Source organism: Nelusetta ayraudi, unplaced genomic scaffold (genome assembly GCF_046127955.1).
Source record: "Nelusetta ayraudi isolate G7.1 ecotype Tasmania unplaced genomic scaffold, CSIRO-AGI_Nayr_v1 ptg000019l, whole genome shotgun sequence".
In the NCBI taxonomy this organism is placed as follows: domain Eukaryota; kingdom Metazoa; phylum Chordata; class Actinopteri; order Tetraodontiformes; family Monacanthidae; genus Nelusetta; species Nelusetta ayraudi.
This window is the reverse complement of record NW_027466069.1, coordinates 6235574-6262241: the sequence shown is the minus strand read 5'-3', so window position 1 is coordinate 6262241 and position 26668 is coordinate 6235574. Positions and strand designations below refer to the sequence as shown.

The 26668-nt window shown below is 47.7% G+C and overlaps 2 protein-coding genes and 1 long non-coding RNA gene across 3 annotated transcripts; 1 reads left to right on the top strand and 2 right to left on the bottom strand.

Moving 5' to 3' along the window:
• Positions 1–547: 547 nt before the first annotated feature.
• Positions 548–3207, bottom strand: LOC142888384 (keratin, type I cytoskeletal 18-like). Its single transcript, XM_076026627.1, has 7 exons — positions 2766–3207; positions 2126–2208; positions 1882–2038; positions 1601–1765; positions 1390–1515; positions 1052–1275; positions 548–749 (listed from the first exon to the last, which is right to left on the bottom strand). Exons 1-7 carry the CDS (start codon positions 3117–3119, stop codon positions 626–628), a joined length of 1233 nt encoding a protein of 410 aa, XP_075882742.1. The 5' UTR covers positions 3120–3207; the 3' UTR covers positions 548–625.
• Positions 3208–5644: 2437 nt separating this feature from the next.
• Positions 5645–11051, bottom strand: LOC142888383 (keratin, type I cytoskeletal 18-like). The gene is made up of 7 exons (XM_076026626.1): positions 10496–11051; positions 8970–9052; positions 8414–8570; positions 6904–7068; positions 6697–6822; positions 6298–6518; positions 5645–6209 (listed from the first exon to the last, which is right to left on the bottom strand). Exons 1-7 carry the CDS (start codon positions 10931–10933, stop codon positions 6089–6091), a joined length of 1311 nt encoding a protein of 436 aa, XP_075882741.1. The 5' UTR covers positions 10934–11051; the 3' UTR covers positions 5645–6088.
• Positions 11052–23808: 12757 nt separating this feature from the next.
• Positions 23809–25587, top strand: LOC142888382 (uncharacterized). Its single transcript, XR_012926687.1, has 2 exons — positions 23809–24446; positions 24571–25587. It is a non-coding gene; the product is annotated as an uncharacterized LOC142888382 (long non-coding RNA).
• The last annotated feature ends 1081 nt before the right edge of the window (positions 25588–26668 follow it).

The window sequence follows — 26668 nt, the reverse complement described above, 5'->3', positions numbered from 1 at the left end:
CGACAGCCAGCGGTTATCCGAGAGGGTTGCGAATGGGTGATAACGGCCTGTGGAATGTTTGCTCAGAATTGTGCGTGGGACTATTTCTTAACTGGGAAACTTTGTGCATGATGGCCTCTTATTTTCTTTTTGTATACTTCTACACTGACTTTGAATGTTTATATATGTTGCCTTCTACCAAGCTAATAAACACTTTAAAAAAAACAAAAGATGGATCAACAAATCCACTGTTCCCACACATAAAGTAGCCGTTAATTTTCACCGTACACTCATGATAATAATAATGATAATAACAATGTGCCCAAAGTTTTTGGACACATTTTGGACTGATTGTGTGAGCATCAGTGATAAAAACATTGTCTTGTCTGTAGTAACATCTGATAGCCTTTTTTTTTTGAGTTTCTCCTCCTTTTACTTTAAATTGCACAACGATGAGAAATTCAGACTGTGATCTCTGAGTTGCGTGTATGCTATGTGTGAGTGATTTCACGGAGTGATTGTGTTGATGATTTGGCAGACTGCGAAAGAAAGAGTTGACACAAGGATGTGACAATTCACGTTTTGTGCATTTTTATTTTCTTAGGACTTCTCTCATTTTGGTTCAGTTTTGACTTTTTTCTTCTTGTTACTGACTGTGTTCACTGGATTGCACGTCTTTGCTCTCCGACACCAGTTTGCCGTCCACCAGAGTCTGAGTGACGGTCACCACTTTGGTCTGGATCTTCTTTGAGTCAATTGCATCCTCCAGTCTGGGAAGGCAAACAAAAGAGTGTTATTATTATTATTATTATTATTATTATTGAAAAAGCTTGAATCCAATTATACAACACCCTACTTTCTGTTACAGTTCAGTGTTGCAAATGTCCTTGGACAACCAGATGCATACTCTATGTTGTTGTTGTCCATTATGTCTTATGTCATTATTGTCTGTATAAATTACCCGGCTGAAAAAAAAATCCAGCGTAGAAAGCCAGCACTCCCGATGCCTTGATTGAACCACTTCCTGTTAATTTTACCCAATCATCCCACCTCTTCCCCCCCTCGCACTCACTGCAGCATGGGGCCACCGTCCAGCAGCCTCCTGTACTCCATGATCTCAGCCTCCAGTTTGACCTTGATGTTGAGCAGGGTCTCGTACTCGCGGGATTTGAGCTGGATGTCGTTGCGGATCTGCTGGAGCTCCTCCTGCAGCCTCAGGATGATGGAGTTGTACTTCTCCAGCTCCATGTTGTAGCGCGCCTCGACGTCGCGCAGCGTGGCCTCCAGTGAGGCTTTCTGTTGAGGGGATGAGGACGGGACGTTCGGTTACTCGCAAAGCACTCAGGCGACCTTTCAAAGACTCATTAAGGCAGAAAAACTGTCCGATGGGAGACACGGAACCACTCTTACCAGACTGAGGGCCGACTGTAGTTCAATTTCCAGACCCTGATATCGCCGCCTGGTTTCTGACAAAGTCATCGACGCTTCCTTCAGGGCTGTCGTGCTCTCTGTCACCTGGAACTGCACTTCTGACAACTGGAGACAAGAAATAAACCCAAAAAGAATTACACATGGCAAACAGAAAAGATTTGCAGAGTTAACAGCCAATCTCAAGACCTACCTGTGAATCGTGCCACACTTTGAGCTCCTGTTGGTTCTTCAGCGCTATCCTCTCGTACTTCTCCCGCATCTCCTCCATGATCTTGGCCAGGTCATGGCCTTTGGGAGCATCGACGTCCACGTGGACACCCATGGAGCTGATCTGGGAGCGCAGCTCGGCGAGGTCCTGTTGAGAGGGGAAACGATCAGGGGAGTGCTTAGCAACACACCTGTTTTTTTGGGCTGAGCCCTCAGCTGGACCGGGCCAAGTGGAGGCTTCCTCCAGCAAAGAAATCTTCTCACCGCCAGGTGGTTCTTCTTCAGCATGATCAGCTCCTCCTTCAGAGACTCGATGTCGCCCTCCAGATGCATGCGGGTAACGTTGGTGTCGTCCAGGAGTTTCCTCAGCCGGGTCACGTCGGCCTCCACAGTCTGACGCATGGACATCTCGTACTCCATCCTGGAGGAGCGCATCATCGTTTATCAAATTAGGTTTTCATGAGGAGGAGGTCGTGCCAGAACCTGATTGTAAAGTAAAAGAACTCACTTGACTCTGAAGTCGTCGGAGGCCAGCCGTGCATTGTCAAGCGAGATAGCCAGTTGGGCGTTGCCCTTGATCCTGTCAAAGATCTGAAAGACAAGGTACCGAGTTTGAGTTTTTTGAGGTAGTCTCTATTGTAGCACATTCCCCAAGTCCATGTTTGTCAGATATTGTTTGAAGCGAAGGATCACTCCTTCGTCTGAATGTGGAAGAATGGAGAGATTCATGTTTTTTGATTTGGTTACAGTGGCTTCAGATTGGGACCGAGCTTTGGGGTTGTAAAATCCAGAAGAACCATAAAGTGTATCAGGGCAAAAGTACACAATCATAAAAATGTTTTCATCAAGCCGTTGAGCGTGTGGAGGCCTTTGGACCCTCCTGATATGACTTTAACAATGTGGATTTGAAGAGAATTCTGCTGAGTGAAAGTTGGGACACACAGACACCATGTGACCGCACCCACATTTCCTGCTCTGTTATCCTTTCACATAATTTTGACAAAAACCAGGTGCGCAATGGAAAGTTGGACTTTTTGAATTTTCAAACGGTCAACATTTTAGAGATTTTTTATGTGTCAAACTCCCTCCTTAAATCCCCCACCCCCATTATAAACTGTTCATGAAGAATAAGCAGTCGTGGAACTGACCTTGGCCCTCAGTTCTGCGATGATGGCTTCAAACTTGCCGAAGTCCCTCCCTTCCATGGGCCCTTTCCTCTCGATGTACTCCCTGATCTTGAACTCCAGGGTGCTGTTGGCCTTCTCCAGAGTCTTCACCTTATCCAGGTAGCTGGCCAGGCGGTCGTTCAGGTTCTGCATGGTGACCTTCTCGTTGGCGATGGCCAGGCTGGTCATGTTGCCGCCGGACGAGTACTCGAACCCGTAGCCCATGCCGCCCATGCCGGCCATGCCACCCAGCGAGGAGGAGGAGATCTTGACCCCACGGCCTCCGGCGCCTCCGCTGACGCTGTGGGAATAGTGCCTGGACATTTGCCTTTGCATTGTTAGAAGTGCGTGGACCAATCAGAGGAAGGAGAGGAGCCTCGTGGAACTGAGTTGCTTCGCAGCAGAGAGAAGTGGCGTGGAGCTCATCGGGTCTTCTATATATACTCCTGTCTGCCACTCCTCTCATATCTTTATCGCGTTTCCACCTTTCACACTTTAGACTTTGGGTCATAGCGGGGCAAAGTGAACGGAGTTGTGGGCCGCCCACTAGGCCCTCCGACCTCCTCCCCGGGAGTGTGAATGGCGGTTTTCGCCACGCGCTCAGGTCTGTGGCTAACGACCCCCGCAGGGCCAGGTGCGCCCACGGGCGACTCAGGAAGCACCGACACCTCAATTATCCCCATTTCCATCAACTTAACCAGGACCAGTGATTTTAAGTTTTTTTTCAGAATTGGCTTAGCAAAAGAGACATTGATGTGCATAGCTATGGCAGTCAAATCCTCCACTCTGCATTTATCCAGTTGCTCGAATGAAGGATTTGTGAAAAAACTTGTTAAACTAAAGGACGCCATGTTTAACCCTTTTGTTTGTTCGTTTCACCCACACAACTTACTTTCAATAAAAAACAACTTTTGTCCTCCGGGTCTCTGTTATTGAGTTTATCCCGGACGAGCCCCCATTTATGTTACAACCAGCTCGTGAGGGGAAAGGGAAGGAACATAGAAACCAGATGTACGTGGTTAAACAAAAAGTTATTTATTACAAAAAATAAGAAATGTGGATATAAACAAAAGGTTGAGGTGGACAAGGAACTTAATGGGTGCTGGGGGGAGGGAGAAAGAACAAAAAGAGACTTCCTAGAAGTATTACGTACCTTACAAAGTGGGTAACAAGAAGGAAAACAACAACCTATCTACTCTTAACTAACCAAAAGGGGGAACACAGAACTCAACAGCACCCATTTCTAATGTGACTAACAAAGGATCTAAGGTGAAGTGCAGGAGGAAATGTGAAAGGTAAAGTTCCTCTTGCAGTCTCAACCAAAAAACCCAACTAATGCCCCAAACAAAACCACACGGTTTAGCAGTCTAGTGACTCAAAGTTTGACACACGAGCTTGGCCGCCTACAGCCAGCTCTCGAATGGAGGTCGGCCAGCGTCTTTATGCTCTCCCTCTTTTCCGGGGCCTTTCCGTGGTTGGTAGAGATCTCTTCGGGCAGGTCCAGCCCTCGGCAGCCCAGGTGCTCGGCATCTGGGTAATGCGGGACAGCCACACCCACACTCGCACATCCACACACACACACACACACACACACACACAGAGCAGGAGCGAGAGAGAGAGAGAGAGAGAGAGAGAGAGAGACGCACACACACACACAATACCGCGGAAACGGCAGAGGCCGTAACACCGGTGCAGATTTGTTTCCAGCAAATCTGCACTCTATGTATGGAAAGACATTAACGTTACACAAATGAATGGTGGGATCATAACGACTCTGTCTTTGCAGGTTTCCAGTTATTTTGATCAGAGAAGAATATTTCTGTCACAGCTGATAACTGCTGTGGGACTTTTAACATTAGAAATCTTATCCAACCAGGTCAAAACAAATAAGAAAAATGCTTGGATCGCTATTACATTATTACTAACTATTGCATGAAGAATGAAAGATCTTGACCCCACGGCCTCCGGCGCCTCCGCTGGCGCTGTGGGAATAGTGCCTGGACATTTGCCTTTGCATTGTTAGAAGTGCGTGGATCAATCAGAGGAAGGAGAGGAGCCTCGTGGAACTGAGTTGCTTCGCAGCAGAGAGAAGTGGCGTGGAGCTCATCGGGTCTTCTATATATACTCCTGTCTGCCACTCCTCTCATATCTTTATCGCGTTTTCACCTTTCACACTTTAGACTTTGGGTCATAGCGGGGCAAAGTGAACGGAGTTGTGGGCCGCCCACTAGGCCCTCCGACCTCCTCCCCGGGAGTGTGAATGGCGGTTTTCGCCACGCGCTCAGGTCTGTGGCTAACGACCCCCGCAGGGCCAGGTGCGCCCACGGGCGACTCAGGAAGACAGTGACATTGATTGAGCTGTTGAAATGATAATCGGTAAAACTGCAAATTGGAAATGTTCCCTTCGCCAACATTTTCAGGTGTCTCAGGTAGCTTTACTAGATTAGGACCAAAGGCCAAATTGACGCCTGGAGCTCTTTCTTTTTCACAGTTTTGCTGGTGAGAAATGTAATTTTGCTTATCAGTTTTTTAATTTTCAATATTTGGTGAAATGACAATTAACTAACTAACTAACTAACTAACTAACTAACTCCGTAACTACAAACCGCCTGATGGTGTTATAGCACAGCTCTTCCTGCAGGGGGACCAGTGTGTCGCTGGGTTACGCCACAAAGGACGGGCGTGGCTGATCTACGCAGCTGTTGTTGACCTTTGCCCCTGTTGTCAGGGGTTTTAATGTTCTGGTTGATCAGTGGGAGTGAAAACTAGTCTCTGTCTCCCGTCATCACTTCCTGTTTGATAAACCTGCTCATTCACACGTGATTCACTTCAGTCATGTAAAGAATGAGACGACAAGACGGTTTGACTCACAAAAACTTTATTGAGCACAACGGCGGCTTTAACCTGGACAGATGAAAAACCAGGGGCGATGACGTAAAAAAAAAAAAAAAAGAGAGACAAGATTTTCATTATCTGGACGCTTTTGTTAATATGAATTTTAAACATCTTATGCGTTTAATTAGTTTGTCTCCGAATCTGAGAATTCAGAAGTTTTGTAAACATCTGCAGGTGTACGCACAAACACATAAATAAGTGGCGATGAAATAAATAGAGCATGATTCCACCCTCCCCAATCCAGTTTTAATCTTGACTAGCCTGTGTGGTGAAAAAGGAAGTCCAACAAAATGCAGTGCTGGTTAGTGCTTTATGGAAAATAAGGGAAGTACATCTTGGGGGGGGGAAAGGGGGGGGATCCATTTTGTGCCAATATTCTTGTGACTGTAGCTGGTTGTTGCTTCCTGTCTTTACAGGTTCTGGGTTTCTGTGCTGCTGGAAACCACTTTGCCGTCCACCAGGGTCTCGGTGACTCTCATCACTTTGGTCTTCACCGTTCTGGTGATCTGCTCGTTGAGCGCATCCTGGAGCCTGAAAGGATGGAGATGCGGTCAGTGGCAGTCAGGTATGCCTTTTTTCCCATCTACCTAAAATAAATGATCACGGAAAAACAACGTACTGGAAGTCTTCGCCATCCAGCAGCCGTCTGTAGGTGGCGATCTCGGCCTCCAGCTTCATCTTGGTGTTTAGCAGGGCCTCGTAATCTTGCGCCTGAATCTTGATGTTGTTACGCAGGTCTGTGAGCTCTGCCTCCAGGTTCAGGAGGATGGTGTTGAGGGACTCGATCTCCATGTTGTAGCGCAGCTCGGTGTCCCTTAGCGACCCTTCCAGGGAGGCTTTCTGTCAGCGGAGAAGGAGGAGGAAGAAAAGGTTAATGTTTTGACTGCAAGTAGCCGGAACGCAGAGCCTATGTCAACAAAGTTGCTGTGGGAGACTTGAAGTCAGAGTGCTGAGTTTGCCGGCGCAGGGATAAACGTGTTGGGTTAAATGAAGTGCATGCTGACGGAGCGCTTCTCACCAGGCTCTTCTGTGACTCCAGCTCGATCTCCAGGGTCTGTATCTGTCGCCGAAGGTCGCTCACCTCTGTCTGGGCGCCCTTGAGGGCCTCTGTGTTCTGGCTAACCTGGGTCTGCACCTCGATCATCTGAAACATCGATCGACACGTGAGTATTTTTCACAATTTTCTGTGCTGATGACGTATGCTGATGACGCCCTGGTGTCTCACCTGAGATTCATGCCACGCCTTGAGATCCTCCTGGTTCTTCAGGGCCATTTTCTCATACTTGGCCCTGATTTCTGCCATGAGCTGAGCGAGGTCCTGCCCTTTGGGAGCATCAACGTCTACGTGGACCCCTGACTTGGCAATTTGGTTGCGGAGCTCCATAACTTCCTGTGTAGATAAGAAGCCATTAAGGGCGTAAACAAGATTCCCGCTACAAGATTCCTGCTATGTCGCCACGAACTGCAGGGAAGGAAAACCTCATGTATTCATTTGAAATGTAAATTTTGTCTGCCCAAAATAGACGATGCAACACTTAAATCACAGAGTTTTAATTGAGTCAAGACCTCACTCTGACACTTAATCCCTTCCAGCCATTATCGCATTTTGGTTGGGCAAATATACACTTTAGTCTCTTGGCCCACATACACACACACACTAAATTCACTGAGTAAGCAAACCATTATGTCTTTCAGCGTGCGTCCAAATTATAGTCATTTTAAATCTCTGGAGTTTCCTCTGTAGCCAAATGTGGAAGGGAACCGTCGTTCAGAATGGACTTCCCACAACTTCTACTTCAAGATTTTCCAATCCCCACATTGTCAAACCCCATCCATCAAGATGCGCCAGCCGCACTCGTGGCAATAAGTGCACCACCCACATGCTTGACTCTATACACGACCTGACGTACACACACATGGACAGCAATGCTCAACAGGGATTGGTGACTTTTCAGGTTAGTGGGCAAATATTTACCCTGGTCTGCGAAAAGGTGTGGACGTTGGAGGAAATGGTGCTTAGGGATCTTTTAACGGTTGTCGTGGTTGGGAATTCATTGAACCGTGTTGAAAAGTGCAAATAAAATGTCGGCCCTGAGGTAGCGCGCACACATCCTGTGGCCTTCCACGGACTGGAAACTGAGGTTAAGCTAAAGACCTTGCAGAAACACTAGGAGCTAATGTAGATATTCAGCTTCCATCCAAATAGGTTTGGTTTTTAGCTGTGAGGTCAAAAATGTTTTAGTTGTTACTGTACACTTTACCGCGTACATGTAACATGCAAAGTCTTTCACAAACACAGCTAAAGAGTAAGTGTGTGTGTTTGGGTTGATGATTGTAGGGTTACAATTAGAGGCTGGTTAACATATTCAATGACAATATTCATCGATTTAGAGGTAGCTGAACCTTTGAAACCTCAACGGAATTTGCGTCAACCTTCACAAATGAATCAGGCAGCTAAAAATGTAACACTCTTTTGTTTCTGTCACTCTAAAATGTTACAGAGTAACAAAGAAACTTTCTTGTTAGACCTTAAAACGGACATCCATCTTTATGGCCTGTTTTCAATGTCTTTCTGAGCTGGATCTGAATCTCAAGGAACAAATTATGAAACAATAAAATTATTGAGGCGTTTGCTCGAAATGCAGGAAACAGGAGTTCTGCACAGCATTTGCGGAATTTTGATGGGCGTGGAAGTTTGGCGACCAGATTTCACTCTGTATTGCCTCCGAACTCACATTGTCGTGGTTCTTCTTGAGGTGGATCAGCTCCTCCTTCAGGGCCTCGATTTCGCTCTCCAGGTTGAGGCGGCTCAGGTTGGTGTCGTCGATGACCTTCCTCAGACCCACGATGTCGGCCTCCACCGACTGCCGGATGGCCAACTCAGACTCGTACCTGACCGGGGGAGGGGAGGGGAGGTGAGGGCACAGCAGGGCAGGGCAGGGCAGAGAGGAGGGCGGTGAGGACAAGGGTGGTGCAGCTGCTCAAATTCACACATGGAGACTGTTTCAACACTGAGAATTTGTCCTGAGTGATTAAAGGCTTGAAACAGGCATTTCTTTTTTGAAATACATTCGATGGTATGTTTTCTTTAAGCTTTTTTTCTTCAAACACCGCCGTGGGTCATGTGGGCCACACGCCAGCTGTGTTTGTCTGCTGTTGACTCTTTATGAGTGAAAGACAAACACTCATGTCATCGCACATCCTACTCATTCTGCAATAAACAGGGCGTGCACTGCCCAGGCATTGTCAGGTGTCGGCGGAACCGTGGGCGGAGCTTGCTGGCTTGCTTACTTCACTCTGAAGTCGTCGGCCGCCAGGCGAGCGTTGTCGATGTTGAGGACCAGGCGGGCATTGTCGGTGATGGCGTCAAACACCTGGAACGGGTTACACACACACACACAAATAATGTTTTGATGACACAAAGCGGGCGCCGCTGCGCTTTGAGAACAAGTCCAGTTTTTTTTTTCATATCGCAAAGTAAAACATACTCATGACCATGAAAGTGTAAGTGAGGGTGGTGAACAAGACAGACGAGCCGCTGTGTTTGCTTTAGCTGTCGCGGCAAGGTAGATAACAAAGGGGGCTGGGATCGGGGTGGGTGGGGGCAGGGTCGGGGGGCGGTATCCAGGTAACAAAGTCCAAGGGCCAATCACTGGCTGCCAGGCAGCGGGATCATCACACTAGCGGGACAGGGATGACTGATTTGCGTGAGGATGGTCGTGTGTCATGTGAACGTGCACGCCCGCATTGGATTTGCATGGGCGGTTGGGTTTTTAAAACTGCTTTCAGTGGATGAACTGATGGAATTGAGGGAGTGGAAATGTTTTCTTTCATTAGAGCAAATGGAAGGAAGGAAAAAAAAAACCCAGAGCAAACAACAGCCCAGCAGTTCAGTCCACAAGTTGCCTGGACAAACTTGGAACTGGACTGTTGACTTGATCAATAAAGCACTAAATAGCGTCTCTTTTTGTATTCTGTGTCACATTTTGGAATCATTATCCGATGTCTTTCTCTTCTGTTGACCTTCCACTTTAGAGACAAGTGGACCTTGAAGCTGTGATCTCAGCAGCGAAAAGATCAGGCAGGCAAAACTTTCGACAAAAGCCAATTCTTTGTTTGTCTGTCAACAACCACGCAAGCAGAAGTGACCCTGGCACGCTGCCTTTGGAAACAGTTTTTTTGTTCCCAGAAGCCTTTTGGAGTCATTACAGTCGAGTTGTATTTACTCTAAAGTGAAAAAAATAATTGTTAACATAAATTCTTAAAAATTCGGTTGTTGGCCAATTGACTTTCAGTGGGTCTAATTGAAACTGGCAACAGCTTTTTCATGAGGCGATGAATGAAAGGCCAGCCATTCCTCTTCCTCTTTCCTCGTCCCCGCAGTTTTATGTGTACACACGGGTGTTTGATCACCCACAAAGTGCTTTTCATTCAGCACAAAGAAGGAAAACGGCCGTTCGGGTCCTGACATACGACTCTGAAGCCCTGCTCACTCTGTAAAAACCTTTAGTCTCTTTCTCTGGTTTCCTCCCTCTGTCTTTCCTGTCTCCGTGACCCGTGACGCTTCAACATTCCTCTAGCATAGTGCTTCCGGTCCAACCCCCACCTCCGTCCATCTCCTCAGACCCCCCAGTGGACCAGATACCAGCCCGGGCACCCAGACCTGAACAGAGCTGAGCTGATGAGGTGTTGAAGGTATTTTTTGGCAGGCTTCGACCCCTCCAACCTCCCCAACTCCCAAAAACGCCAAAAAGTTCACCAGATCAAAGAACACTCAACAACACAACCCCCCCATGCCCCCACCTCCTGCTCCTCACCTTCCTCCTCAGGTCATCCAGGATGGCCTGGTACTTGCTGTAGTCCTTGAGGTCAGGGCCGCTCTTCTCCAGGGCCTCCTTGATCTTCACCTCCAGCTTGTGGTTGGCCTGCTCCAGGTTCCTCACCGTCTCCAGGTAGTTGGCCAGCCGGTCGTTCAGGTTCTGCATGGCAAACTTCTCGTTGCCCATGATGTCGCCGTGCTTGCCGCTGGTGCTCACCTGAATGCCGGCGCCGCCCGCCATGCCGGACCCCATGCCCATGCCCATGCTGGAGCCCAGGCTGCTGCGCATGGTGGAGGAGACACTGATCCGTCCACCGGTGCCGGCGCCGTGAATGCTGGCGGCCTTGTAGATGGGCATTGCCGAGGTGCGGTTGATGGAGACGGCAGGGGCCCTGCTGGAGGTGGTGGAGCGCACGGAGAACGAGGATCTCTGCATCGTGAGTGAGTGAGTGAGTGAGTGAGCGAGCGAGCGAGAGAGTGAGAGAGAGAGAGACTGCGCTGGAGGGAGAGAGGCCCAAACAGGAGCTCACAGACACAAGGCAGGAGGAGAGGCAAAGCTCTTTAACTATATAAACCTTGTGGGCCCCGGGGTCCGCCCCTCCGGCCCCTCCCCCTTCTCCCTCAGTCGCCGCCCTCTTCCAAATGCCTAAACCGCAGCTCTAGTCCAGCTTCGGCTGTCTGAGCGCCACAACCAGCCCCATTTGGCCGGTTCAGAGGGCCACTGGGTAAGAATACAAAAAAATAAAAAATAAAAAACAACAATAAAACAGAAAATACACCTGAATGACACTCAATAGTTTTTGTTCTTGAGGGGGATTTCCGGATAAAACCACAAAAGTCCATGAAAATGAAGCTTCTGTTTCTGTGCGCTTCTCAAAAAAAGACTTTAAAGCCGCAGAGCTGAGGGCAGCAAGCGACTGGACGACGAGGGGATGAAGAGGAAAATGCTTCTGTTATTTTTGTGGATTTGGTATGAAGTCGGGCTGAGTTATACAAGGTCATACTGACCATGAGGTAATAAATCCATTGGTTACACAAGTAGCTTGAATCCCGGTTAGATACGGAACCACCACGTCAAAGCTTATCTGTGAAAATATGACTTTGCTTTGGCTCGACTCCGGCAGCAGGACCTGGCAGTACGATGCGCTCTTTATTAGCTCACGCCGTCTCCGAGGGGACTGACTGTCTCTGAGAGGAACGACTCGGTCGAAGACGTTCGCCAAGCACGAGAGAAAACAAAACCCTCAGCTTCTGAGGGCCGTAAAGGCAAACAGAGGCGTTCGTGTCGGCGCTTGTCAAAGGACGCGTGACTCCTTGACGTGTGTAATGTTGTGTTTCCCCATACGTTTGCCGCCACCGCCACTGATGAATTAACGAGCTGCTGTCACTGGCGAAGAATTCCACCGAGACGTCGACGTGTCACAAAAAAGAAGAAAAGAAAACCAAGTTCCCGACTGTGTGGTTGAGATATGGCCGCGTCACACCTGCAGCAGCCGACACAACGTCAGCAGGTAGACGGAGAAGCGGGGTCGTAAACAGCAACCGTCTCTTTAGGCTGAAACAGAGTCAATAACCATCAATCATCAGCACAGAAAATATGTTTTGCCTTTGTTTGTTTTTTTGTTTTTTTTGAAAATTAGCACATGGGTCCATTCAGAAAACATTTTTTTTTTTTTTTTTTCCTTTCTTCTGCACGGAGGCTCCAGATGTCATGTGTAGTACATCGTGTGATTACAGTGTGCAGTACAGTGTGCAGTTCAGCGTGTTTTCTGTCCTGCAGGGCCGGATGTGTGTCTTATTGTCCGCCTCCCATTAAGGATGTGGCCAAACAAAGCAGCAATTCCACAGTTTCCTCGGCAAATACCAGCAGAAACAGAAACTCAGCGTGTAAACATTTTCCAGAAGCACCCCCTGCAGTGCCTGTTTTTTGTGTGGTTTTTTTTTTTCATTTTTTTTTGAAGGCGAGAACATTCTGATCTCAACCGATGGGCCGTAACCATATCCCACCTCAATTTTCTTTTCTTTGAACTTTTTTTCTTCCAGTTTGGTAAATTGTTCCTGTGTGCAGCTAAGATTTAGAAAAGTGCTTGAAAGTTGTGGGTGGTCGTGCCTTGCGTCTTTTTTTTTTTTTTTTGTGTGTGTGCACAAAGCCTGTAATTCTGGGTTTCGGCCCGAAGACAAATTACACAACGATAAGTAGCGGCAGATTGTCTTCTTCTCCTCCCGACCCGACGGTTCCGAATGTCTGTCTGCAGACGTGTTTCCCGTCTGGCTGTGACACTTGTTTGTTTTCCAGGAAGGAACATGCAGCAGGATATTCAAGTATAAAGAGCTCCTGGTGAAATCCAAACACCTCTTGAGCCTCCCTGCTGAAAGAAAGGGGTTGAGTCAGAGCGTCGCACGAAGCCGCAATCACGTTGCCAGCGTCCATTTTCAAGGCAAAAAGATGTGATTCTTAAAAAAAAAAAAAAAACTAAATAAGAGGAAGGGATGTGTTGAAGCTGGAAGCAAAGATGACAAAAGTTGATAAAAGTCTGGACATGCTTAATCAGTTTTTCTTCAGAAGTCATTCCCACGACGTACAGACACTGTCCGACGATCACTGAGGGTCATTGTGTTCTGCTCCCTGTTTGGCCACAATCACAATCCGGCAATGACTCCTCTGTTTTGACTGGCTGCCACGCCCACCTGAAAAACAAAAGATTAGCGCTGTCGTGTTGACCAAAATTGACTTATCGGGTATTTTTTTTTTTTTTTTTTCAGTTCAGTTTAGGCAGCAACAGAAATTAGGAGAATATAAAAGCCCTCACATGTTTTAGGGCTGCCTCACTGGAGGAGGAGATAAAAAATCCGCAGGAGTATCAGTAGAACATGAGGAGATTAAGTACAAGATACATACAAGAAGACATTGTGCGCTATTATTTGTCAGCACTGCTTAAAGTAGGTGGATAGTGAAAAGATAGAGTTGAGCGTTACAGTGAGACAAGGAATTTTTTGTGTCCAGCCAGGTCTGGCTAATGGTTAGCTCACTACAGGCTCGCTGAGGCCAGTGCCCACTTGTCCGCCTTCCACATTAACCTGAGACGCGGCAGGTCACCTGTAAAAGGAATTTTATCAGAAGGATTTTTAACTTGTTTGCTCTGTGCAATAAGCTGTGACTAAACTAGCCATTAGCCACCACTGAAAGTTAACAGCTGAATTGATTGCAAGTTAGGCATGTTTCTGTGTCTATTTGAGTCATTCGGTCCAAATTTACTTTGGCATCTACACAAGGACAGGACAGTGGACAAAGGAGCCTGAACCAAAGTGATGTGCTTGATAAAATCACATCTTAAAATCACCATCTTTTAAAATTAATGGTCTATGATGTAAAATTTGATTTACATGTGTGTGTTTTACAGTGACACGCCTACACTTCTCCGGAATGCGACCATTCATTTGTGGGAACTGGTATTTTGTCTTTTTTTTTTTTTTTCTTCAGGAGACTTCAAACATTGGGTCAACATTTGCCAAGTCATAAAGAAGTTTATTTTAGATAACTGGATAAATGAAGTGTTTACAGAGCCCGAGAAAAGAACTGGTTTGTTTCAGCCAACGCCTGGAGCCTCATTGGACCAGCAAATAATTTGACTGGCCGCATGTAAACAAGAGCCTTCTTCAAATCCCATGGCGCCTCGAGGGTGAACAATCTGAAAGACACATGCTGCAGCTTCTGTTTTTTTATCTTCTTGAAAAATAAAACAAAAAAACAATATTATATGGCAGCCACAATGCCGCCCAGAACTCACCTCAAGGGTTCTGGCTCAGTTTCAGGAATGTTGTCGGGGACTTTCTCAAGATACCCATCAGCGACCAGTGGCGTCCCACCCCTCGACCCCCCTCAACACACCCACACCCACACCCACTCCGTTCTCTCTGGGATTGAGAGTTTGTGGTAACACCAATCAAGTCATTATGGCCTCTTCTCTAATTTTGGTCGGGAAACTTAAACAGTTTTCTGCCGGTGAAAACTAGACCATTAAATACATTATGAAGCAGCCGCAACACACATTCATAAGGATTTGCAACTTCTGGAGCACCGCAACCAGGAATTGTGTTCAAAACTGCTGGATGATGATGATGAAGCCAATGATAATGATGAAGCCAATGATAATGATGAAGATGATGATTATGATAATGATGATGATGATGATGATGACGACGATGACAACAATGATAATGATAAAGATGATGATGACAATGATGATGATGGAGATGATAACGATTATAATGATTGCAATGATGATGATGATGATGATGATGACGAAGACGATGACGAAGATGATGATGATAGCGAGGATGCCTCTCTCCATCACAACCGCACCTTATCAGGCTGGTGCCGCTTCATGCCGGTGATGTCATGAGCCGGCGAGTCTCTGTCCACTCGCAAGACAAACTCTCACCTGGCCGATAGAAAAGCGACACGAGCGTCTGCGCGGGTGCAGTATTTACGGCCTGAGTGTGAAACCGATCCTCCGTTTTCTTTTCTGCGGCTCTGACTCGACGGTCATCATCGCTTTCTGCAGCTTCATCACTTTAATTGTGTTCGTGTGTGTGTGTGTGTTTTTTTCTTCCTTTTTGTCGGGACGGAGGGAATTAATCAAACCGATGTCAGTTCTTGGAAGCGATGCGAACCAATCAGCTGACCCTTCATAGACCTCCTCCACCCCGCGTCAGCTGATGCTAAAAGTCGACCTCCCCCCTGCCTGGAAGGCATCCGGCAGGAAATTCTCACACGTCTGAAGGGAGGAGGCGCTATTTCTGTCGCTCCAACCTGTCCTCACTTCCTGCTTTTTATCTGAAAACATATTTTGCAATCAAAATGTGTTTTGTTTTTTTTTCGAGGCCGTGTGCACACAAAGATAGTATTTTTTGAAACCGACCATTTTCTGATCCTTGAACCTTTACCTTGAAGCTCGAAGCTTGAAGTCGCCACCTAAAACGCTAGCTTCAGGATAAGAATGACTGAAACCACTCCACTACGTCGGCCAGGCTTTATGCGGTGCCGTAAGATTACTCCCTAAAGCCGGAGAAGAAGACTTTGAGCGTGCATATGCAACTTGCACGGAGGTCATTTTCCCCTCAAACAATCTAGCAATTGCTTTTTAAACAAAGCATCACAAGGCGACCATTCCAAACCTTTCCCATCTGTGGAATCCGGTTTCAAAAATTACAGACGATGCAGTTTCAGCCTCTGAAAACACCAGCTCGGTCAAAATGGGAAGAGGAACCAATAGAAAAGTGAAACCTGGCTTTGTGTGAACGGGGCCTGAATTACTCGGCCTTCATTGATGGGTCTTCATTTCGCCCACGGTGTCTTCAATCGTCATCGCCTCGAGCAGAACTGCAGCGACTGTGTCTAGCGGGGTTGTTACTCGCAGAGACTGTGACAGTCTTGTTGGGTTGAAGTATTCTTGCTGGGCTCCGACCACAGGGGTCAAACCCGTAAGGAAAAAGTGCCAAATCCCGGCCGGAGCGTGAAAGCAGCCGCTGTGAAGGCTCATTTGTGAGGATGGGCGGAAGGTCGCGACCTCGGGCCAGATGCTGGACGGTTCTGCTGGCTCGTTAACACTCCGCGGCTCATTCAGCCGGAGAACAAACGGCCACAGATGACCAGTGGAACTCGCACGGAGACCCGATTGCCTCCTCTTCCTCCCGAACACCCACCTCTTCCTGTGCCACTGGTCACGAGACCGCTGCTATTTAAGGCTCGTTTTCTGAGTGTGGAAAGAAAGAAAGAAAGAAAGAAAGACGCATGGCTGTTTGTGCAATTTTGTACTTTTGCACGGCATGACTCACAGACTCACATGTGGAAAACACTTGTGCGCGCAGGCGGCCTGCAGGTGTGCAGAACAGTGGTACCAGGTGGTGCGGCTCAGGCCTGATTCCCTGGCGTGAGTCAGTGGGTTAGTCGGGAAAAGCGGCGTCTGGCTGTGTGTGTGTGTGTGTGTGTGTGTGTGTGTGTGTGTGAGGGAAATGCGTGCGATATCATGGGAAGTTTATCTTCTTTAGCGCTTCAGTGACAATGATGCACAGGCGTCGGGCATCACGATGAAAGAATCCCCTCCGAGAAGTGTCCACAATGGGGAGCGATAACTGAACGAGCTGAGACTTGTGACGCTTACAAGGAAAAAGAAAACACCTGCATGAGGCTGTGACTCTTCTCCTGGTAGTGTTATCCTTAGGAGCATCCTGGGTGGGGGTTCTTGATGATTTGATAAGTCGCTATGTTGAGTCGTGGAGTCACCTGTTGAACGTCGAGTCCTTGGTATTCAGTTTGTCCAGTCTATCGGCGGGCACCGGCGTTGGATATATCAGCCCTTTTCACAAACAGAGGGCTAAATGCAGGAACTCTAGATAGTTTGAGAGACATTTCATCAACAGACTGTGGTTTTGGAATGAAGGTCCAGGAATGGGTCGTGGATGAGGTTGGCAATGTTGTTCGTGTCAATCAAACTCACAAATTAAAATTGCAGATGAAATGGTGAAGGCACCACATCACTCATACCAACGGACAGGATGGGTTGTCTTAACATTTTTCTCCTCACCCGCGTAGAAATGGCTTCATTCAATCTTCAGCGATAAGTAGCAAACATTTTTGAGGTGGGAACAAAATCAACCTGGACAATCAAACGACGACCACAACCCAACAGGACCCATTATGGGTGGAGGCCGAGTCGGCTGGGCTGGAGGAGGAGGAGGAGGAGGAGGTGCGGGGGCATTTACAGTGGAGGGAGGCCAGAGGTCAACGACCTGGGCGGAGGGGAGGTCGTTGACCTCTGGAACCACTGGAAAACTCAACTAGTGGAGCGAGCAGGACAGTCAATATAAGGTAGGTGATGGCAGGAAGCGTATTTTCATCGGAAAAAAACCCAACAGAGCAAGTGAGAAATATCAAATCAGTCGCTGATGTTCAATGATGAAGCCATTCGTAAGCAGTTGAAAAGGAAGGAAAGTGCTGCAAAACTACTGAATGATACAGTAAAACCACCATTGAGGCAACCGAAGCAGCAAGTCGCTGACGTTTCGCCGCCGTGCTCGACTTTTCTGTGTCTGAGATGATTTGTGAACAGAGAGAGGAAGTTCAACTTTGCATAACAAGAACTCCCTTTTTGATTCTTTTACCACCGGGAGCGACTTTGTGAAAAAAATAAAAAAATAAAATAAAAAAAGCTCCTTCAGTTGAATTCATTAAATCAAACGAATCTTGGATACTGAAGTGATCAAAGGCAGCCTGACTGGTGAAAAGCTTTCAAATCTTTCAGTAAGGTTTTCATTACAAGCGGCACAGCAGAAAAGACCACACCGTCGCGCAAACCCGGCAACCAAAGTGTTTAGAACTGCAGCACCAGAGGAGGAGAAAAAAAAGGGGGCAGAAGTTGGAACAGATCGAGTGCAAACGTTGCCAGTCTTTGTCGGGCTGTGAAAACACATCTGGGACTGAAAAGGATCTAGAATTTAAGACCGACTCCTGCTGGATCGACCGCTGACTCACATTCACCGAGCGGCGCAGTGGATCTCACCGGAGACAAAAGGTGACGTGGAGTTGGACGGAGGAAACTTTTTTTGTCGCCTCGCGGCTCCGACAGAGTTGTGCCAAACCCCGTCCACGAGACAAAGGCGGGGAGCGGCAGCGGGAGAGTTGTAGCGTTAGCTTGGCGCGACGGAGAAGGTGGAGAAAAGAGAGGGAGAAATGGCCTCAGCGTGTCCGTTAGGAGGAGACCAATTCTCTTCTGTCTTTCAGTTCTTTCAGGGACTCCAAAGTCATGAGTTTGTTTGAACTTTTTTTTCATCTAAAGAAAAGGCTCCAGGTCGAGTCCACGTTGTACCTGACTGTTGGACTTTCTAAAACGTTTTTTATGGGAGCTTTTCTGACTGCCTGATATTTACACAGCCTTATTTATTTATTTATTTTTTTTAAGTTTCTTGCTCCAACATGACAACACACTCGGTTCGTGACAATAAGTCTCCACTTTGTTGAGTCATTTAAACACAGAAAGTCGAAGGTGAGCCCACCCGGTCACATGATAAATTTTGATAGGATATTTTCTTCACTAAACAAAGTGAAGCGGAAATTAAAAGGTGAAATATATTTAACATTGTAAAAAAAACATCAACAACATCAAAACACAACAACATATTCAGACAAATCTCAAACAAACAAACAAACAAACAAAAAAAATCAAGTGAAATCGTCATCAGTTGTGATTGTATGGAGGGCTGGAATTCAGCTCAGGTCGCCCTGACAGGGGTGCTCATTTGAATGTCGCCCCCCTCTGGCCGGAGGAATGAAATGCGGCAGAGCTGTAGAGAGAAGTCCACTTTTCCTGTGTTTTGACTTCAGAGTCTCGTTGATCATTTATCTCTGTTGCTTGGCCATCATGTGACTGCTGATGTTGTGTTGCAGTTCTGGTTTTAAGGGAAAAATTTTTATTTGCGTTTGTATCCGTGATGGCGACATCTTCTGAAGCTGCTTCTGCCGCTGCGCATCTGCATCAGCAAAAACATAAAAAAAAAAATAATACTCAAAACCTTTTATAGTTGGAAAGAATCTCAAAAAGCGAGCGGTTTTTTGTGTGCAGCGTGTCGGAGCTCAGGGCTGAAGACATTTATTTTAGCGAGTGGGCGACAGTTGAGGGAGGATGAAGCGGTTGAAACATGGGAATGTTGCTGAGCGGTGGGGAAACCATCTAGCACAAGAAGTCTGATTAATACAAGGTGCAGCCCAAAAGAACAAAACAAAACAAAAAACCCCCCACAAAATAAACCTGTTTTGCCTGGTTGATACAGTTCAGTACAGAGCAGCTTTTCCTCGGAACATCGTGTTTCCCGAGCGGTGGAGAGGCCGGCGGCCAGACAAACTTCTCCCTTCATTCAGCCACAAAAGCGAATCAGCTCTCAATCAAGCGGCTTTTCACTCCCTGCCACCAACTCGCACATTCTCAGCCGCCGTGTCTCCGCCTCTCCGCTGGCCAGCCTGGATTCCTGCTCGCTAACGACCTCGCTGCTGCTGCTGCTGCTGCTGCTGCTGCCGCTGCCGCCAGAAAGGGAAAAAAAAAAAATCACAAAAGCGCAAAAACTTTGCCACGTGGTCACCATGGCAACCGCAAACAGCTTTTCGCAGAGGCTTACTGGAAAACCACTGGTGTGGCGGGACTCTGCGGGTTTCCCGGCCCCGGAGGACCACCCCCTCCCCGTCGACCCCTCAAACCCCCCCCAGCCCCCCCCTCACCCTCCGCACTCGACTCACCACATTTCACGGGCTGCTGCCAGAATGCCGCAGCGGCTACGCTTTCCCGCTAAACCCTGTTAGCGCCTGGCTAACTGCTGCGGCTGCTGGGGGTTCTCTAACAACAATGGCCTCGATTGAGTGGCGACGGGGGGGACACGGCAATAAGAAAAAGAAATAAAAAAAAAAAGCGCTGACCAAGCAGTCAAGGATGAAAAAGAATGAAAAGAAAAGGAGTGGCCAGAGGAAGAATGAGCGCTCGCTTGTCTGGTTGTCTGAGAGAATGTTGGACGGCGGCCAAGCTGAGTTTTGGACTCCTGGAAGAATCGGCCATTGACGGAGGACAGAGGGAGAGAGAGGGAGAGAGAGAGAGAGAGAGTGTTCCTGTCCTCCACAGCAGCAGCAGCTTCTCATCTGCAGCCAATAACTTGTTCTTAATCCAAGCGTTTTCTCTTTTTTTTTTGTCCCCAACAAGGTGTCCAAAAAAAAAAAAAAAAATCCTTTGATCTTGAGATTGAAAATGAAAAGACGGTACTTGTGGCAGTGTTTCACCTCCAGGTTACCACGAACTTTACCCTCAATTTTGAAGTGAAAAAAACCCCAAAACAAAACATGTTGATCTCGTCTTCCTTTCTTCCATCATGCTTGTACACACATTTCTTTTTTATTTTCATAGGAAAATCGAAAAACAAGCACAACTCGTCGGCGTTTCCTCGGGGGAAACTTCTGCATGAGTAATTATCAAACAACAGGCGGCACAACCTGCTTTCGAGGTACGTTAGCGCCACTTCCTGCATATAATCAGGCTTCCCCTCGTTTGTTTGTTTTTTGTTTTTTTTTAATTACATCTTTATTCGGAACGGACTGGCAAATTGCACAGTGCATCAGAATTAAAGGTGATCCAGTTGCTCTTACTTTGTAAGAGCATCTTACTTAAGTAAGAGCACACACTCTTACTTTGTAAGAGCATCAAAGTAAGAGCACACACTCTTACTTTGCAAGAGCATCAAAGTAAGAGCACACACTCTTACTTTGCAAGAGCATCAAAGTAAGAGCACACACTCTTACTTTGTAAGAGCATCAAAGTAAGATGCTCTTACAACTTAAAGTGAGTGAGTCAAACAGTTCACAAGAACAGTGAACAAACAGATAAGAACCTGAGGGTCTCCTGTCGCTACCACAAAAAAAACAAACCTTATATTTAACATATTTTTCTTGTCAATCCAGTCAAATGCGTAAAAGTTGGGAAAGGTTTTGTCCTCCCGGGAAAATCGCCTTATTCTAACTGTTGCACATACAACATTTGAACACATTCAGTTTGATGCAGTTTACTTTAGACTTCAACTTTCCAGCGCCGTCACAGCAAATGGCGCTTTTTTTTCTTCTTCCCCCGCCTCTCTCGCTGCACTCAACTTTTCCACTCCTGTTCCCGCTCCTCCGAGCGCGGCGGCTATATCCATCCGATCGGATAATTGCTTCTGCATGCAGCGTCTATTTCGGGTTGAGGGTGGGGGTAGATTGGGGGTAGATTGGGGGGTGTTGATTCTGACTCACTCCTGCCGTGACTTACCTCCGGGCTGCAAACCCCCCCCCGCCCCCAACATCCAGGGGAATCCCTCTGCAGAGGAGGGCGTTCCCGGGGGCCGAGGGAAGCCCACGCATCACCTCCACCCCCCCCCCTCGCCTCCCGGCCCTCCTAACCCCATCATTAACCCCTCCCCCCGTCAGTTTTCCACTCGTCCGGTCGACCGTTTTCCACGCCACGCCACCCGGGCGGCCAATAAATCTTTCCAAATGGCCGAGGGAGGAAAGTGGGCGGCGGCCTTCCATTCCAGCACCTACACAATGAGCTGCTGCTGCTGCTGCACGTACACACACACATGCACACAAACACACACACACACACACACACACACACACACATGCACACAAACACACACACACACATGCACACAAACACACACACACACATACACACACACACAAGCGTCTGTGACGTCAGCAGAGCCGGAGAGGAAGGACAGAAAACAAAGACGCTCGGCGTTGATCAGTTCTGCACATGTCCGGCTCGCCGCCGGCTGATTGGCCGGCGGAGGGAGGGATTCCTCCGTCTGCCTCGGAGGTCACGTGCCATCTGGGCAGCCCCTGGTCCCTTTAGTTGACCTTTGGTGACCCGAAACTCCGGGTGGCCCCGCAGGGCTCGACTTTATTTTTTATCATTGTTTTTTTTTTTTAATACTCATTTTCCGGATGAAATGATCCATGAAGAAAGAAGAAAGGAAGAAAAACTTTTTTTTTTCTTTTTTTTTTAATCTTACGACACTGACGCTACTACACTCCACTAAACCTCTATCCAAGTTGTGTTTATTTTTAACCATTCAGTAGACATTAGCAAAACCTCAAAACACAAACACACACACACTCACACACTCACACACTCACACACACACACACGGATGTGTGTTGGTCCTCCAGTGTGTCTTCCTGTGTTGGAGTGGATGATGTGTGACTTTTGGGTGTGTCGCATGTGCTGTCAGTTTCTCTCTCTCTCTTGCTCTCTCTCTCTCTCTCTCTCTCTCTCTCTCTCTCTGCTGACCCTGGGTGTGGCTCCCCCTCGGCCTCCCGACCGCCCGGTCGAAAAGCAGAAGCGGCCGAGCCTGCGCCACAGTCTCACTTCCTGCCTCCTCCAAACTTTCTCTCTTCCTCTGATTCTAATTGTGTGTTATTGTTGTGTCTCACCGAGTTGTCCGTGTGACGCGACGCTCAACATTCCGGCCCCGTTTCATTTATTTTCTGACTCTGGTCCAGTTCCCTCTGGTGTCACGATGTGCCCTCTGTTCATTTGTTAAAAAACAAAACAAAAAAACAACACTGTCATTTCTTATCCTCCCTCCCTTCGTCTCTCTCCCCCCTTCCGACCTCTCCTCCCCCAACAGCAGCAGAAGATCTCACCCGTCTCGCCCCCTCCCGCCTCCCCGCTGGAATGCTTCTGTTTTGCACATAAACACAACGAGACCAGCCACTGATAACAGTGCGTCTGCACAAGGACAGCATTTAGAGAGGTGACGTAACCACCGAAAAAAAAAAAAAAAAAAAAATAGGCCGAGTCACTGACCTTGGTGCTGCCCGGTTTTTCAAAATCCATCCAGTCACCCGTGGACCCGAGGCGTGAGGTTCAGGTGGAAACACGACGGAGATCAAACCAGAGTTACTGATAATCCAAACTGGTCTGACCTGCTGCACGTAGCCACATTCTTTCAGGGGCCCCGTGGAAGCCAAGCTCACTTTTTAATTCGCTTTTTAATCTAAAAAAAACAACAAACAACAAGACGCCTCTGCAACCATGAATGAGATCCACTGTCTTCCATTGTATTTTGTGCCACTTTATGTCAGATCCCATTTGATCGTCACTTTTACGTTAAAATAAACTGAACTCAAACATCTCGGGGACAAGCTTGACTATCTTGACTCTTCCCTATTTCCTGACTTTTACTTTTTCTGTGTTTCTGGCCACGTTGTGTCATCCATGGGGAGGGGGGGGGGGGGTGCTGCTGATCACACGTGGCGGCATGGCGACTTGCATGCTCAGATCTGATCAGGGGGACAGGTGGACTCGATGATGTCATCCTCTGACGGGAAACCGAAGCAGCGGAGCACTGACCAGAAACCAAACTCGTCACCCTGGGATTCCGATCGATCGTCCGATTTGCTCCGCCGACGCTCTGCAACTTGTTGGCAGCTCAATCATTCACCCACTGTTTACTCAGAGACGGAGAGAGAGGGAGAGCGAGAGAGACCTTGATGCCCGACCTGCGCCACTCTCACATGACGGCAGGTCGGCCAAGGACGGCCTCAATCAGCAGGTGGCTCACTGGCTGATATGCGCGGAAAAAAAAAAAAAAAACAACGATTTCCCCTCAAGAAACGTCGGAAAGCCGTTGTGGAAAAAAACCTTGAGCCCCCTGAGACTCCCCACATCCTCAGGAAGCTGCCAAAGTGGCGGCTTTTTCCTTCACCCACCTTTTCTTGTTTGCTTTCTGTTTTTTTTTTTTCTCCCCCTTTTCAAATCATTGATTGATTGCCGAGGCGGCAGAAGGGGGCAGTAGAGTGCAGCCGTTGGCCGCTCAGGTGGAGGTTGTGTCAGGTGAGGAGCGAAGACGAGTGTTTCCAGACCTTGCAGCGCTACTCCCCCCCTCCCCCCCACCCCCTCTCCGGCCGCAGTGGCCACCACCTCGGCCCGGCACCCCCACCCCTGTTGTGCAATAATGCGCGACGCCCCCTGCAGGCAGGTAGTGGTTGAGTACGTCCGGGAGCGAGGCGAGACAGGGACCACTGAAGGTCATGCAGCGTCGCTGTGAGAGTTTCAACACGTCTGTGCGCGCTCCGGTTTGCGTATCTGTGTGTGTGTGTGTGTGTGTGTGTGTGTGTGTGTAAAATCAGTGCTCTTATCTGCCAGATTGGTCGGAGAAACACTGAAAAAGGTGTTGTGACTGGTTTTCCATAACAATGGCCGGCCCGAGAAAATAAACCCATTGCCTTTTCCTCTGTTGGACGGCGTCACGCCGTTATCTGGGCGCCGCAGGAGGAAGTGGCAGGTCGGCACGCTGGCCCCACTTCCCCTCCACCACCACCACCACCACCACTCTCGGCTCCACCATCACCTCCACCTCCACCTCCCTTGGTCACAATTTTTTTTAAAAAACCCAACACATTTCCACCTCTTTGTCTCAACCTTTGACACAAAGAGAATCCCTCCCCCCCCCCCTCCTCCTCCTCCTCCTCCTCCGTCCCACTCTGATCTCCAGGTGTCACCCTCCACCCACCACCACCACCTGAGCCTCGCGGCTGTCAAACCTGTCCGCCCGGGTGGTAAACGCCAGGACGAGAGCGTTGTGAACGCTGGGAAGCGTCCGTCACGGTGCTCCACTGGGAAGGATGTGGCGCACACAATGGATGGGCGGCGTCTCTGGGCGGGAGCTCCAAGCGCTCCATCACATCTGTTCCCCTCGTTGTTGCCTTTCAGAAGCAGAGCGAGTTTATTGGAATGTGGGGCGGAGTCAAGCCTGGCCTCTCCAGGGGTGGGGGGAAAAGAAAGAAAAAAACGAGAGGGCTCATAAATGTGTGGAACAAGATTTTAGGTGCACCTGAGGCCCCGCCTCCACCTACAGACTGTCCACTTAAGACGAACAGACAAGTCACTTTTTATGACTTTAGGCTCTTTTTGACCACGTTCTCTCTGTTTTTTTTTATAAAACCAGTCAGAGACACTAAATAGCTGTCACATTTCAATCAAACCCTGGCCACAGGTCACCTGGCCAGAAGGGCCCTACAGAATCGGAACCAGACAAACTTTATTGAAAATCCTCTTTGGCTGTAGCTCAACAACGCCGCAATAGGCAATGCAACTACATCCATTTAAAAGGAAAGATGTGAAAGAGTGGAACTTGCTTCCAAATTATGTCACTCAACAGAAGAACATGACTCATTTTAAAATTAAATTAAAAGACTACTGTACTTCTTAACAAAAAAAAAAATTGTATTAAAAGCTTATGGATCTATTCAGAGACTTGTGGCGGTGACATTTTGGATGGACAGATTATGGACGGAAAGAAATGGAGGAGAATCTGTGTATTCTTTGTGTTGTTTATTTGTACTGCTGTGAATTGATGTACTAAAGGTGTGTTGTAATGTGACGTATGTTGTACTGTGATGTTTGTATCGTCAAGTTCACACTGTAAAATTTAAAGTATGTCGACGGCTGCCTCGCAAAAGCTAATGGGGTTCGTAATAAACGTGTAATAAACATGTAATAAACATGTGGACAGTGACCCAGTGATTTGTGTTAGTCACTCAGTCCCTAAGAGGACAAATATGAAATTTGATGTTTGACAATCGCGTCTCGACGTCGTTGCCCTCATCAGGCGGACCGAGGCGAAGGAGGGAAGGCCGCGGAAACACGAGGTCACGCCGCGGGGCGCAGTTTGAGTTCAGCCAACACAGTGAGGTTAATCCTCCTCTTGAGAGCAAACTGCAGGACAGGAATCTGGCCAAAGCTCAGAGATAAGATTAAAAGCCCCTGACTGGAAACGCTTATCTAAAACATGGGGAGAGAAAAAGAAAAAGAAAAAAAGCTGAAGTTCAGCCGCTGTCATGCACGACAAACTATGCAGTTTGTTTCAGTTACTCGACACAGAGAGGCCGATGTTTGTTTTGTTGTTGATTTTTTTTTTGTACACAATACAACTTTGTGACCGAAAGTCCAAAGTGTAATTATGCAAATATTTAAAAAAAGATTGGGAGAAAAAAAAAACACACACACACACACACACACAAACATGCACAAGTCAGTTTGTGTGTCCTCAAAATAGAAACCTCTCTCATTTCCATATGATATAACACTCACCATGGAAAGTTTCTGACTGAGAAAAATCCAAAACCCCACCTCAACTTGGAAACTGCGTCGAGGTGCCCACCTGCTGTTTGGAACCGCCCACCTCGCCATCTGATTGGACCGTACGGAGCCGCATGTGGTTCTACTTATCTGGAACAATGTTGGATGGAATGAACATGTCCAAGAAAATCCACCTGGATACCAGAGATCCACCCTGGGTGTGTGTGTGTGTGTGTGTGTGTGTGTGTGATGTTTTCATTGTTGCACATCTGCACAAGTCGACAGCTGGTATTCAGAAGAGCTGCAGGGCGCCTTCGGGAGTCGGCTGCGTGCAGAACTCACTTTTTTCACTTTGCAAAACTCCAGCTTAACTCTTAACCGGCGAGGCCTCAGTTGTCAAAAAAAAAATCATAAATACACATGCATTAGCAGCAGGTTCGTAAGAAGTCAAACTTTTCCTGCACGTCCTGTGTGAAAACAGTTTCAAGTTTCGAGTTTCGAGTTTCAGCCGC